This window comes from Pygoscelis adeliae, unplaced genomic scaffold, assembly GCF_000699105.1.
Source record: "Pygoscelis adeliae isolate BGI_AS28 unplaced genomic scaffold, ASM69910v1 Scaffold77, whole genome shotgun sequence".
NCBI lineage: Eukaryota > Metazoa > Chordata > Aves > Sphenisciformes > Spheniscidae > Pygoscelis > Pygoscelis adeliae.
The window spans coordinates 4635108-4650020 of record NW_008825216.1 but is presented as its reverse complement, the minus strand read 5'-3'; the positions used below and the strand labels follow the sequence as shown (position 1 = coordinate 4650020).

At 40.1% G+C, this 14913-nt stretch overlaps 1 protein-coding gene across 1 annotated transcript in view; it reads left to right on the top strand.

The window, feature by feature from the left end:
* Positions 1–7378: 7378 nt before the first annotated feature.
* Positions 7379–14913, top strand: part of DISC1 (disrupted in schizophrenia 1) — a 185832-nt gene continuing 178297 nt past the window's right edge. Inside the window, 2 exon segments of the mRNA XM_009329171.1 lie at positions 7379–8230; positions 11804–11873. Of these exon segments, the coding sequence (XP_009327446.1) occupies positions 7511–8230; positions 11804–11873 (790 nt within the window). The 5' untranslated portion in view covers positions 7379–7510.

The following is a 14913-nucleotide window of genomic DNA, read 5'->3' as shown; positions in this document are numbered from 1 at the left end:
AGTACAGAAATTTTGTGGGAGCATAAAGAGTCGCAGGGGTTCATGCAAAGCCCTGAGATTTTCTTTTTTGGGGAGTGCTGCTCGTTTGCCCGCCTTCTTGCTACAGATAAGCTCTGTGTCCCATGCATTGCCATAACTGCAGTTTATGTACATGCCTGGCTTTTGCAGTATCTTGTATTTAAGCTGTATCCTGAGGTGCTGTGCTTTCTGTGGGAAGTTATTGCTCAGCTTTCCTGATGTCTGGAGCTCCGTTTCATCTCCATTGTTGTCTAGACAGCATTGACATCGTGTCCTGACAGCCTGACTGGGGCTGTAAGGTAAACTTCCTTCAGCAGGCAAAGGAGGAGCATTTGTCCTGGGACTTTGATATTAAATTGTAAAGCTAAAAGCATTCTGACTCCTCACCCTTGGCAATATAGGAACTGCCACGTTGTTTTATTTTCATTATATATGATCACTACTGAGCTGTTAAGAGGAAATTACTTTCTATTTCAGTAAACTCAATTCTGGTTTCAGACTGACTGTGCATCAGATGCTTAATTTGGAACCCACTCTCTTGGTGAGATTAAAAATTCAAATCTCCAAGCTGGAGCGCTCAAACTGTGCTTGAATTAGAAATTGACTGCTGTCAATGTGCTCTCACACTTCACTCTTTTTTTTTTTTTTAATTGTTTGGTGTGGTTTTTTTTTCATCCCTCCCCTCCCCCCCGATGAGTTTGATATTAGAGTCTTGCTGTAGATGATCTGACTGAGCGGAAATAGTGGGAATCCACGCTGTCACTCTGGAGACAGAGTAATGAAAGAGAAGCGTGGTGTGTTAAATAGACCATTCTTGAAAAGGACTGCTGTGTACTAATTTCATGATTACGTGCATGTTTGGTAAAATACTTCTATGGGATATGACTGCAGACCTGTTAAGTGTTGTTTGCAAATTAATTGAGGACCTAACCAAACTCCACAGTTTCTATGCAAAATCCTTGCTCCCCTACTTCTGTGTAATATTTAAAGCTGTTTTCAGATCTTGACTGAAAGAACCAGAGTGTTCTCTCCACTTGAGACATTTGCATGGACTGCCTCTACAGACTTTCGCACTGAAACTGGGAACAAAAGGCTTTTTCCCCAGGAAGAAAAACAACAAATGCTAAAAAAAAAAAAACCCCCACACAAAAACAAACCCAAAACTCTTAAAATAAGCATTGGTTCTCTATTGCGAGTGTTCTCTGTAGGCTTGCAACTTGTGTGTCCTCCTGCCTCTTTGGAAAGTGGATAAATTATTCTCAAGTATTTAACTCTAAGTTAAAAAGAATTATACAGGCTTAAAACAAATTGGGCTGGATATTTGTGGGGAATTTAAGTGTCTTCTGTTATTGATGCTCAGTTCTGGTGCTGGCTTGTTTTCACAGACCTGCTTGTGTTCTCCCCCAGGGTGTTTCGTTGTCCATCAGGTGGTCCATGGGATGGATCGCAGAGCTGGTTGTAGGGTAAGTGATGACTGGGGAGCCTGAAAAAGTAACTATGTTAGGTGGTTGATCATGTGAGTTTGGCAGTTCCAGCTAGCCTAGGCTGATAGCAGTGGGTTGGGTGAAATACATGAGTGAGCTGTATAAGGAGGTTTGGAGACTAATTGGGTTGAGGCTCATCAACCAGAGATGAATTCTGAATGAGAGATGTAGTAACAGCTGGAGAAGGAGATGTGTGAGGAGTGTCTGTAACAGGATTACAGCTGAAGTTTATTGCAAAGATCTTGGGCTTCCCTGGCTTTTTTTTGCTTGGGACTTCTGTAACAATAGCTGACTGCATGAAAACAAAAATGAAAAGAGCAGAAGTATCATTTTTTGATAGCATTATGCTATCTTAGTGGTCCTGCTTTACTGAGGCAGCACGGAGGTACCTGGCTGTTCTAGAGTGAATGTGGCCGCTTGCTTTTCTGGCCAACAAAATACATTTCCTTCTAATGCCGCAGTGGAGAAGTTGGGCAATGTAATTTTCATTCAGCTTGCAATTTTCTGTAGCAGCCAAGCCTTGGGTCTCAGGTTGCCAGCCATAGGGTGTTAATTAGTTATCAAATAGGCCTTTGCAGTGCAACTGCATGCTTTCACAAGCTGGATATTTACATTTTTAAACTTAAAAAGATCAGAAAGGCATATTTCTGTTCTTTTTGTCACATCAAGGTGCTTAGGCCCTGATTCAGCAAGGCACTCGCTTGAGAAAAAAAGTCTGCTTTTGTGTGTAGTCGGTGCACTGCTGAATACTGATGGGTGTAGATGTGTTTTAAAGTGTTAGTAGTATCGAACACAATTATAATATGTAATTAAGGAAAGGGGTGCTTCTCTTATTCCCCCTGACTAAATAGGTGATTGTTACTGACATGGGAAGTGTTTGATGTTTACCAGCTTACTTTTTAATAAATATTTTTTTCTTTCTTAGTGTTAAGGCAAAACCAGGTTTAAAACACTTTTTTTTTTCTTGGGGGGAGAAGTTGATGGGTGTATTGAAACTGGTATGAGCTAATGTGATTTTTATGCTAGAGGGAGGTGCTGCAATTTCATCAAATGGCTTCAAATGAGTTGTTGCATTAAGGAGGTAAGTGGCTCAAATGTAACAACTGAATGACATGCGCATTATGGGAGTGTGTCAATAAAAATAAAATTATTTAAACACTGGCCAAGGAAGACCACTCTGACTTCTAAAATGCACAACTCTGAAGTGTTTTTTTAATGAAGAATAGAAACTAACATGCATTTAATGACTTCAGAGAATATTTTGTACGTGATGTCTTGGAAATTTAACAGTTGAATAACTGAACCCAGCCTGTGACCTTAGAAATCGCAGGAACCCTTGGTGAGGAAATAATCTGTAAATGGTATCAAATATAATGTAGCTCAGCCATTGCTTGTCTTCTATAGATACACTTTATAAAATGCTAGATAAATCAAAGCATAGTTAACATTCAATAAGATGAAAAAGCTGAGTGAGACTTTTGCATTTTGAGTTATAAAAATCTTTATTCAAAAGTAACTTTCTTTGAAAGCTTAGTTGTGTAAAGAGGCAGTGCTGGTTTGTTTTAACATAGGCTGCATTGAGATCAGTGCCATCTTATTTTGAATATTTTGTGGTATCTTTGAAATTCAGCAAATGAGTCAAGATATAACTAATTAGGAACCTGCAACATTTTACATGTTTTTATGATGTAGGAACTGAACAGTAATGGTTATTGTCATGTCAGATTATTAATCCATGAGAATGGTTCACCTCTGTTACTGATAGGTTAAATGTTTGTGTGTCTCTATGTTTGTAAATAATAAATATTTTCATCTCACTTTGTTTGTGTACAGTTTAATGCAGGTGTGCAGCACTACAGAAATTGCTTGGGGCAGTGCTTGATAGTTGGCTTTGAGTATGACCAAGTATCTTTTCCTCCACACCACAGTTACTATCCACAAATGCTCTGAAGGTGAATTTGTTATTCTAATAAAAATCAACTGTGTGTAATATAGGTGTATTCAGGTAGTCGAGCTCTCTTTAAAACTGAATATATAATCTCTCAGTTACTTTCAGGGAGAGCTTAATGAGCTTGCAAGCAATTCTGCGTTATGTGTTTAAAGCAGGGGTGGGGAGGTAATAACTTCGGAGTTTCTGTACTGATCTATAAAATCCTAGTGGACTTTACAAAAGTGTAAGGTAGTTACACCTGTCCATCCACAGATGCTACTAAAGCATTTGATCAAAAAACTGAACTGCCGCTTTTGTGGCTGAAGACAGAGACTGATTATCTAGAATAAATTAGATGACTGTTCTGCTGTCCTTTGGTATCAGGCTGGGTACAAGAGAATGTGCTCTTTCCATCAGTGGGAAACGCTCTTTGGCTTCACCTCTCCCTCTTTCATCTTACTAGTGCAACTAAGACATGGTAAGACGTGAACAGCATTGCTGGTCATGCCTTGCTTTAGAGCAAGAGGCTGTCCCCCTTCCGCCCCGTGCTGTGGCTCTGAGCCGTTGGTTTTTATGAAACGTTGGTCATCAGGAAAGATTGTTATGGTGAAAGAGCTGTTATAATTAAGTTATTTCTGGGCTTTCATAACTTGGATTTGAAGTAATTTGCACATAATCTGACATTAGAATATATGTTGCATCATCTTCTAGGATTGTAACATACATTTTTTTTTTAAGTTGATCTGTAATATTACAATTGAAAGGCCCTTCTTCCATTTGTGACTTTTCTTTTTCTAAGTGCGTGTCTCATACAGTGCATGACACACTATAATGTAGGGGTTTTTTGATTACCTTCCATTGTTTCACAGTGTTCCAAGGTACCGTTTTGATAGTCTTGTAGTTAATTGCCATCAGTTATTTGACGTGCTTGAAACTGAGCGAATTATAAGAAAAATTTGAGGCCTGTCTCTTTTTAACAAGCTAGCTGAATTGGTTCAGTGTAGTTTCTGTATCTGATGTGCAGACGAAACAAGCTGTGGTTGGAAGGCTATGCAGAAAAACAAAGTCTTTGTAGCTAAATTTCAGATATGTGATGATAAACAACTGAAATGATTCTAATCTTCAGAAAAGGGACATGGCAGAAAGGTAAACAGCTCACAAGCAGTATATACCCAAAGCCATAGTAACATCCTGACTGGATTTTGTGATGGCTGAGGGCACCATGACTGTTCTCTAGCTGGAGCCGGGGGGTCAGGCTGCGGCTGCCTTCTCCCTCTCTTATCCTTTGGGGAAGGCGTGGGTGTTCGTGTTGAGGTGCTGGTCGCAGCTTTGTGTCCATCCACTCCTTCTCTGCCTTGTGCTCAGGTGCAACAACATTGGGGCTAAGGACCTGCAGCCTTTTCCTCGTAGCATCCTCTGAACGGCTTGTGGCTTGGACTATGATCTCGAATATAATTCAGGCAGTGGTACTGCTCTGGTAGCCAGGTGAGGGACTTGTGCTGCTGGACTTGTCAGGAGGCAGACCTGGACTCCATAGAGGAGCTGAATGGTAAACCTGTCTAGAGGGTTACCTGCAAGCGTGGGGAGGAGCGCAGAGATGCGTGGGTTTTGTGTGGACTAGTTCAGGATACTGGAATTGTACCACTTTGGCTCCAATAATTTTTAGAATTGCATCCAGTTCACTTGGTGCAAATACCTAACACTTTGGCCGATTTAAACCTTACTTACGTTAGCTTAGTTTAAATTTGGTGTTTAAAGAGCTGTAATTATGTCTGCTTTAGAAATTCATAGTGATTTAGCGAGATCAATTTTAAACTGATCGTAATGAAACCAAAGAACCTTTTCCATTTTTACAGACGAGGCCTGTGACTAGCCTTTGTAAATGGTGATAAAATGTACCCAGTCTTAGAAGGACTTTTTGCTGCATAACTGATTTCTTCTGCTGAAGGCAAATTTAGGCTGTTATTTTGTATATAAACTAAAAGAATTAAATTCTAAAGAACATTTTGTTCAATTTTTGTTCCCTTGCTCCAAGAGTAGTTCTTATTTGTTACGACTTCTGTTAAATTACTCCTAGTACAGCATTTCACTGTCTTTTTATAGTAGACAGGCTGATGGACTCTGTGACCTTTTTTATTTCTGGTTTCTGTGATGCTTTTTCCTCTGACAAAAGAGAACGTAAGAGACAGCTGGGGCATTCTAATTTATGGTGATAGGAAGCAGAATACAGAAGCTTAACTGCAGTCCCATGGTGAGATGTGCCACTATTCTAGTACGTGGAAAATGTATAAATTGCTTTTGTTGAAGGGTATTTGGAGAGAGTGTAGTGAATGTTGGGAAAAGTCTCCTGGGAAGTTTCAGGTCTAATGCTTAAATTTTTGTATAGGATGTCATTGTAGTGAGCTGTGGACGAGACCTGTGTTAGGAGCTGATGAAGTGTTTAGATTGTGTGCATATCTCTCAATGTAAAAGTTGACGAAGGGTTGTGATTAGAAATGAATATTAAATATGCTGCACGTAAAGAAAATTTTTTTTCTGAAACTTGTGTTTTTGAAAGAGCTCTGTGTGGGTGATGAGAATATTTCTAATGCCTGAGATTCTGGCAATTGATTCTGCTTCGGTGAGCAGAGAGCACCTAATTGAGGGCATAATTCAGCTAGTCGCTAGATCCCTTGGAAGGGTGATGCTGGCAAATAGGCCCGGTCAATATGTTTTTGTGTTGCAAAATGGATGATGGTGCAGAGCTTGTGTTCCCATTGACTGTGTGCACAACAGAAGAATGGAATACCTTTTGACTGGCAGTAAATCCATAAGAAACTGAAAGTAGTCACCATTTAATCTTTTACGCGTAATTTTTTTTTTATAGAAATGTACAGAAAACAAAGACATGATACCACATTCTGATCTCCCACTTCTAATGTTCTTTGTGTTTTTTATCTTGGTTCTTTCTATTCTGCTCTGCAAGCAGCAAATTTATCTTTTCATCTATGTAAGGTGTATGTGGGGAAATTAAGCTATTGAGCAGAGGCCCTTTCTTAAATATGTTAATACTACAGTAATGCTAGTAAGTATATGGTGGCATTAGTTTTTCTAGGACTGATGGTCCTGCATGCAAAACTTTTCCTTTAACTTCACATTTTGGACAATAGGTAGTACAGTAAATCTAAATGAAAACTTATAAAATATCTCATTAGACTGACAGATATGCAGCCATGGAGTGTTACAGGGTTGCATCTGTTCTGGAAGCAGTATCTGAAACAGTTGCTCATATTAATAAAACATGGATATGAACACAAGAAATGGGACATGAGCAACAACAGATTATGCACAGAATTTCTTTGCGAGTATGGTTCTCATCTTTTTGATGCAGATTCAGTCCTATTCTATATGTGCTTGTAAGTCTGAAAATTGCTCTGGCTCAGAGAAACTTAAACAAGTTCTGTGCTTTAGTTTGCTGCTAAGTGAATTAAGAATGAAGGAGTGCAGAGCATTGCTATGAATAGGGAAGATGGTGTGGTTCATCTTACCTAGGTTTGTGTCCTGATGGGTGTTAGGACATTATGTTAGTGAGTTCACTTAAAAGCAGGTGCAAACTCTTTAGAAAAGTGGATGAATACACACAGCATTCTCTAGTAACAACTTTTCTTCTCTATCTGCAGTATCATCAGTGTCTTTGTTTTGTCAAAATGGAAACCTATGCGCTGTTTGACATTCCTGAAACAATTATTTTCAGATGCTACAATATGCTAAGCCTAGAAAACTGCAGAAACACTTTAATGACTTTTTTTTTTCCCCTCCTTCCTCAAATGGTCAGGAGCAGTTAATGCCTGCAGGCTTTCTTCGTAAAAAGAAACTGACAAAAAGACCTGGATACATGAGGCCAGAAGCTCAGCAACGAGTAGAGTTTCAGTCCCTGGGTGCCTGCAAGCCGTTCCACCCAGAAGAGGTCAAATATGGCAGGCAGCATTGTGGAGACTTTGAGGACTGCTCTCTACACAGACAATACAAAAATAACTTCGAATTCTTACACTGTAGTTCAGTTGCAAATAGTGCTGTAGTTCCCACTAAGGGGGTAGCAATGTTGGCCACTACTGGAAATATGCCAGGGAGCTGCAAAAATCTTTCATGTTACAAGAGTCCACGGTCAGAAAACACAGTGATACCAGTTTACCCTGCTGCAGCAACAAGCAAAGGAGATGTTTCTGCCGTATGCTGTACATGGCAGAAGAGCCATGGCGCTAAAGTGAGCGAGCCCCAAAACATGTGTGCTTTGGATCAGACAGAAGTGAATAACAACTGTGAATATCAAAACAGAGATGTTGTTTCTCGTTCCGATGGTGCACACGATAGCTTTAGTTCAAGTTTCAGCTTCATACAGCTCTCCCTGAACTCATCCTCTGGAGTAAGCAATGCTGAAGGCAAGTCAACCGTCGAGGAAGCAGAGTACGTTCTGCATCCCAGCACTGCAGGAAATCTGCAGAAGCCAGAGGAGACAGCGCAGACTTGTGAGCGCTCAGGAGCTTTGAGTTGCTTCTCCAGGCCCAGAGAGGATTTGGAGTATGAAAATGAGACTACAGCGACTGATAAACTACAGGACTGTGAGACGGTCTCTCTCTCTGATACAGATGCAACACTTTCATATTCTACAGATTCCTCAGATGCAGCATCTGCTGGCTCTTCTGTCACCTCAGGCTATGAAAGTAGCTTTACTGTTAGTGACCATAACTGGGATACTTTGATGAAAAAATACGAACCAGTGCTACAGGACTGCCTGCTGGGCAACCGCAGTACATTAAAGGTTAGTTATCTCACTTCATCTTTGATTCCTCCTCCTGGTCCCCAAAACATTTGTATTTATAGTGCCAAAGTCAAGGTTGATGTAGGAGTTGGGATATTAATGACTTTTGTGACATTTGTTCATAAAGGTTTACAGTAGCAGTCTGCATGATAAAAGTGAGAAAACCGGTTTCCTTTTCTTTTTAGTTTTTTTAAAAAAAAAAAAGTGATGTTGTTGGAGTACCTGATTCCTATGTTCTACTGAAACTGTGATCCTCTCATTTCTAATATGTCACACATCAGTTTCTGAATTCAACAGATACCATTTTCTTTCACAGGTGGTTGTTTTGTCTGCAGTCTGGAGTATATGTAGTACAAAATTTGGGGGTGGTAAGAACTCTTTTCTTGAAGCACCATGATTTAACACACTAAACTTTGTAATTGGAAATGTGTAAATTTAGCCAAAGATTTCATGGAGTGAGGCACCTGTATGAGAGTAGCCTGTAATCTAATAGATGGGTACTCTCCCCGCACAAAGAAAAATGGGGATCAAGTCTCTGCTCTAACTCAAACTGGAAATTGAACCTTTTTTTTTTCCACCCCAGAGGAGTACTGGGCTGTTGAGTCAGGAGTCTTTGTGCACATGTGTATACCCACATGTATACCTACCACATATACAGGCAGTCTCATTCACTGTGTTCTTTGTGGGAGAGGGGTGGGGAAACCTTAAGAAGGATCGGTTGTGTTTTGTTATACAGGTTTTGGGATGGCGGGGTGGGCATTGGAAAGAAACCATTCTGAGCTTACCTGCGATAAGGAGCCAAATATTGGCTTTATTGGCAGTAATCTGGAGGCTAATGTGGACACGATGGATTTCACAAATTTGTTCAAGATGCACTAAGTAGGTGGTGGGCTTTTTTTTAGTGGGTTTTGGGTTTGGTGTTTTTGGTTTTTTTAGTGTCTCACTAGTGCCCTGAGTTTCTGGGTTGCCTTTCAGAAAGCCAGGTTCTTGTGACTTCGCAGCTCAGACATACCTGCTGAGATGCATTGTATTGTCTTTAGGGCTGATGAAACAACGTGCTCTGGGGAGCCTTTGCACAATCCTGCTGTCTGGATAAGACAGAAGATTGAGAAACGCTTATTCTTACTTTACTCTCCATGACAATCTGACCTGGCCTTATGATGCTCTCTAATACTTTTCATAGAGTATGCACGTAGGACTCAAACTGGATTCTCTTATTTACAGACTTCACACACATTGACATGGAGCAGTTTCTTTGGCTTCATGCCTGAAATGACAATGTGCCCATAGTCTGGGATGGTTTGGGAAATTAATTTGCTGCAAATTTGGGAATATATGACATAATCAAAACAGGAAATTATTCTTCTGTCTTTTCAGTATGCTTATTTGATAGGCACAAAAGAAACATTGCTATATTTAATTTCTATATTAATTAATTCATTGAATGGAGAATTGGGGATTTGTGCCCTCAGATGTTTTTGCCCTTGGTTAGCCAGTCGTGTATGTTTAATTTGAAGCACCTTCCTATTGTAATGATAATGAGCAAGTCTCAAACTTTTCAGAAAGGAACAAAGGCAACTGCAGTCAAGAAAAGGAGACAATACCAAAGTTGTTAAAATTATGCTTTTTCTGTACTTCTTAAAAAAACAAACAAAAAAAAAACCAAACAAAAACCAAACCAAAACCAAGTAGTCTTTGCATGGTGGAGATACAGGACCTGCCACGCTGAAGCAGATCTTTGATTAGTTGAGCTCCAAACATCTTACCAGCCTGCAAATAGAAAGCACTTTACTGTGACAGCATCAGTCAGTTTGCCGTGGGCATGCCTGGGCTGTGGTACCCAAGCAGACTATAAATGACCTGCCACTGTGAGCGCGTGATGGGGTAAACACTGCAAACAGCAGCAAAGCTGTACTCTCAGTATAGATGGTTGTTATACATCATATATATGAAAAAAGTGTCACTTGAACCATTCCTACTGCAGGCTTCTTTAAAACTCTATCAAAAGTGTGGCGTAAAATACAGAAAATAGTTTATGGTGAGGATTCAGAGCTCCTCCCTTCAATATGTTACATGTTCCTCACCAGCCTCAGAGAAAAAATCTTGGACTTTCAGGATGTGAAAAACAAAATAAAATAAAGCCTTGAGAGAAAGGGAATATATACAACATTGTGTTTTGTTTGCTTTTGTTTTTCCTGTAGGGCATCCTATAGCCTACTATTAATCAAGCATTTTTTTTATTATTTTCTGGCTTTATTTTTTTATAGTTCTTTTCTGACCATATTTAGAAGGGATACCATTAATTTAGATGTCTTGCTCAATTTGTGTGTTGATTGTGTAGTGACGACAACTGAGTGTTTCTACTAAGTTGTTGACTGGCTGTACCTATTTTTCTTTATGCAATTTAGAATTTAAGTATAGGGATTTAAATATGAACGAGTTTCAGGGAGGAGCGAAATCTTTTGTAAATGTAGAATGTCTAAAGGATGGATTTTCTTGTGTTGGAAAATGCTTTCCCAAGCACTTCCAGGCTTTGGGCTATAAGAATCTATACTGCTTCTTTTTCCAGACCTACCTTTTTCGGTGCTAATAATAGCTTGTTTGGTACAGGTCACGTTTCAATTTAGTAAGAAAACACTTTTCAGTCTTGTAACTGTAGCCATGTTAGGTTGTGGCTGGCATGGCAATGAGGAGAGGACTGCCTACCTTCTAACCAAATCTTTCTAACAGCAAAAACTTGTAATGGCGTTTGAATGCACACTTGGCCTTAGGAACTTTTAGTAAATTCAGAACTGTGGTCCAGACCCTTCAAGTTTAAGAAAGAGAACCAGTAACTTTTGAAATAAAACTTTATTATGGTAAGAGTTTCTTTTTGGGTGTGAAAGGGCACTCTCTCTCTGTTACAGGTGTTTTTGGTGTGTTGGTTTTTTTCCCACCTAGCATTTGCAGTGTGAACATTTCTGAATATGCGAACGTCAATGTTATGTAGATAAGCCTAAATCATATTTTAATGAAACTTCATTGGCTGCATGTGAACACAGTTTTCTGTGCCATAACATGAGTATACTTGTTTCAAAATATTCATACTGTATTTCTTTTTTTACTTACTGAAGAAAATGTGGCTTGCATATGGAAATTCTAGGTTTGTTTTGTGCAAAACTCATATAGGCAAAAAATTGTTAGAATGGGCTCAAGAACACACTGTTGAGTACAATATGATCAGGAGTAGATGTCATGCTGACAGAATCCTCTAATAGTCCTTACTTTGATTTGAAAAATATTGAAAAAAATATTGAAAAATATCCTATGATCACATGATCTCTTTTGCTTTTCAAGAAATGTTGTTTGTTGTTCTCTGTATGTGTTTGGACTAAAGCCATGCTTGGCTCAAGTAGCTGCAGTTCACCTGACTTCCAAATAGGTCTTTGTCCACTTAACAAATGTTGTGCTTAACTCAAAATTGGGCCATTCTAGTGATGTAGTAATCCATTAAATTTATATTATGTAGAGGTTAATATTCTAAATAGTTTTAAATGCAACTTCGTTATAATTAACTCTTTTCTCTTTGCATAGATAAAATCCTTGATATTACGGCTTCAGAGGCTTCAGGAAAAAGCAATAGAGGAAGATGACTATGATAGAGGTGAGAGTTGCTCCCCCCTACCCCCACTGGATCATGCTGCTTTTTTTTTTTTCCTCTTCCCTCCTTCCTCTATTAATTTTATTTTATATTCGCTACATAGCAATGGTTAGGTGTGGAAGACTAGTTCAATCAACTGTATTGTTTATTCTGTTGTATGGCAGGAAACAAATTAAAGAAGGAAGTAGGTCAGCAGCAGGTAGCAACAGTTTTTATTTTCTTGAGCCACATCACCATGTGGGAAGGTTGAAATCCAAATATCCACCATCTGGATCAGCTGTTTTGAAGCAGCATGACTTTAAAAAATGCAGAAACGAATGAAAGCTTTGAAAGGAGAAAGGACAGGCACTGGCTGCTGACAGAGTGTGATTTGTTGCTTGCCACATTTAGTCATGACACTACAGCAGGGCTCAAACACAGAAATGAGGTCAGTAGCTATTATAAAAGTGAATGATACTGTCCTGTGGGATTAACTTGATGTCCACTGAGTTGAATCAAAACCAGCTAGAGAATATGATGGTGATACAGCTGCTGGCAAATATCTGTATTTGAATAGTGCTTTTCCTTTCAAATGCCTTGGCACTTCTGATACGCTCTGTGTGTGCGGGTGTTAATATTTAGAGCATCTATTAACACACATCTTGGGTTTCTTATTGTTTCCTGTTACGGTAGTCTGTGTTCAGGTACTTGTATTTTGATAGTCTTGAGGTTCTAGATTAAATTCTTCCTGCTAGATCTATCTTCAGTTGGGAAGTCCTGCAGATGTTTCAGTAAAATCTGCATGGGTACTTCAGAGAATAAGGCTGGAAAAAGATAGTTCCTTTCCTGCCACTTTTTTATTCTCAGCTTTCAGGGGTTGGGGAGCGGTCAGGCTTGTGGTTTGCCTTTCAAAATTAATGTGTGAAGCTTTGCAGTTGTACCATGGCTCTGTTTCCCTGCCCCCACAGGTGTCCTCCAAGACGATTAAAATGTGTTTTAATAGTGTCTAGGGAGTAGGTGTGTAGCCCTTTTGCAAGAGTGGTTTTGTTGGCCTCTTAAAGGCTCACCTATATATAGGAGAAAAGTCTGCTACTGTCGCAAGTCATTCTTCTAGTGTGGCATCTCCCAGTGGGGGAAACCTTTACGTATGTTAAAAGCTGAGGATGTTGTAGGTATTAATGGGTTTAATCCCTGTCAAATAGGTATTATTGATGTGTATGCTTTACATGTGTAACACTCGTAACTCTTCTTTTTTAAGTACCTGTGGGTTGAGTTCCCAGTTGGAGACTTCCTGACAGCTGTGTACTCAGTATGTGTGGTTCCCACAGGTTCCAGCTGGGATTCTCTGGGCAGTCAGCCACTCTGACAGCAGTATTTTAGTATATCAGGTGTGACATCTGCATGTGATGCCATGTAGTCGATGACCACAGTGGAAAATGGTGACTTGTCTGACCTTGCACAGAAAGCTCTTGTGTAGTTTTCCTGGGTGCTAGTCTTGTATCTTCAAAACATGACCATCTTTCTGTTGACTGGCATTTTATCAATTACCCTTTTCAGTTTCCACCCTAATTACCAGGCAGATAGCATGGAGGGCGGTTTGCAGAGTCTTGCATTAATTCCCCTCAGGAAAACGGTCTGGCTGAAATGTGATTTCCCCAGGTGTTGTGGGCACAGCTTACACAGAGCAAAAGTGGCAGCAGTACAAGGGTGGAGAAGAGCATCCACAGGTGGGATTGCTGTTTTCTGTGCTAAGTCTGGCATATATAGGCAGAAAGGATTTGTCCTGATATGGGACTAGATACTGAGGTGCTTGAGAGACTTTGCCTTGGGTTCCTCCATACCTTTGAAATCCACCTTCACGCAAGTGTTCTTGGAAAATGCCATGCTCCTTTGTGATACGTGACCATGCATCCTTAATTTTATCAATTCCTGAGTCCTTGACCCACTTTCTGTCATACTGGTCTTTGTTCCTCTTCTGATACAGCTGTCAGCCGGGGTTTTTTTGTGACTGCTTTTCATTATTTTCATGATATCTGAACTGGCTTGCTTAGTTTTTCTATTGTGAACCATGGGTGCAGCGCATCTCCAGGGAAAAACTCACATGGAGAAGGTGCAGTGCTGCTAGAAGAATTAGAGCTGTGACCTTCCCTCCTCCTCTTGCAGTGGCAAGCTTTCCACCTTTGCTTTTAGAGCTACGTCGCCGCTCCTGGTGGAGAGCAAAGTCTTGCCTGGTGTGAAGTTAAGTTTGAAAGCTTATTAAAGAGCTTACGGATATTCCACCTCCAACCCTGACTTCCCTGCAGCACTGTACAGGAAGGCAACCAACACCTTGTCAGTGCTTTATCTAGGTAAACCCCACCATGAGGGGTTTTTAAGAGGCACGGATGCAAAAAGAACTCCACCCTGATTTCTCAGATCCTGCTGACAAGAGGACGATGCGTGGAAACATCGAATTTTATTGGCTAACGTACTTTGGCAAAACTTTGGTTCTACCGTGACTTGGGAAAGTTCCCAAGATATTCTGAAGATACCAGTATTGTCTTAGTGTCATTGGCTTAGATTTATGATTTTCTGAGAATTTGAGGTTTTTAAAAATCTATTTTTTTAATTTAAAATAGAATGAAACGTTGGGGAAAAAATTGTTAGTAATAAAATCTGCCCCAGATTTGATGCAATGTATGGTACTAGGACAATCAATTAATTCAGAATAGCAGAACTATGCATCTTTATGTGCATCTATAGGGAATTCCATGGCTAATGAATGTTTTCTAGGAGAAAACAGGTAAGAGTGAAATGTGTTTTCCTTTGATGGCCTCAGGTGAAAATTCCCAGAGACAGAGCACAGAACGTCCCAGTTGCGCACTTGACAAGAATTGACCTTGCGGTGAGGTCTGCATGGAGCCCGTGTACCACGGGCTGACCTCTGCCTCCTGCCTCATCCCACTGACCCAAGGACATGGCTCTTGGCTCACACCCCACGTGTTTTCATCCTGCTCTGTGATTGGCTAGTTTCTGTGTCTTGAAAGCATCATAGCCACATGATCTCGGAGCAGCCTCCGACTGG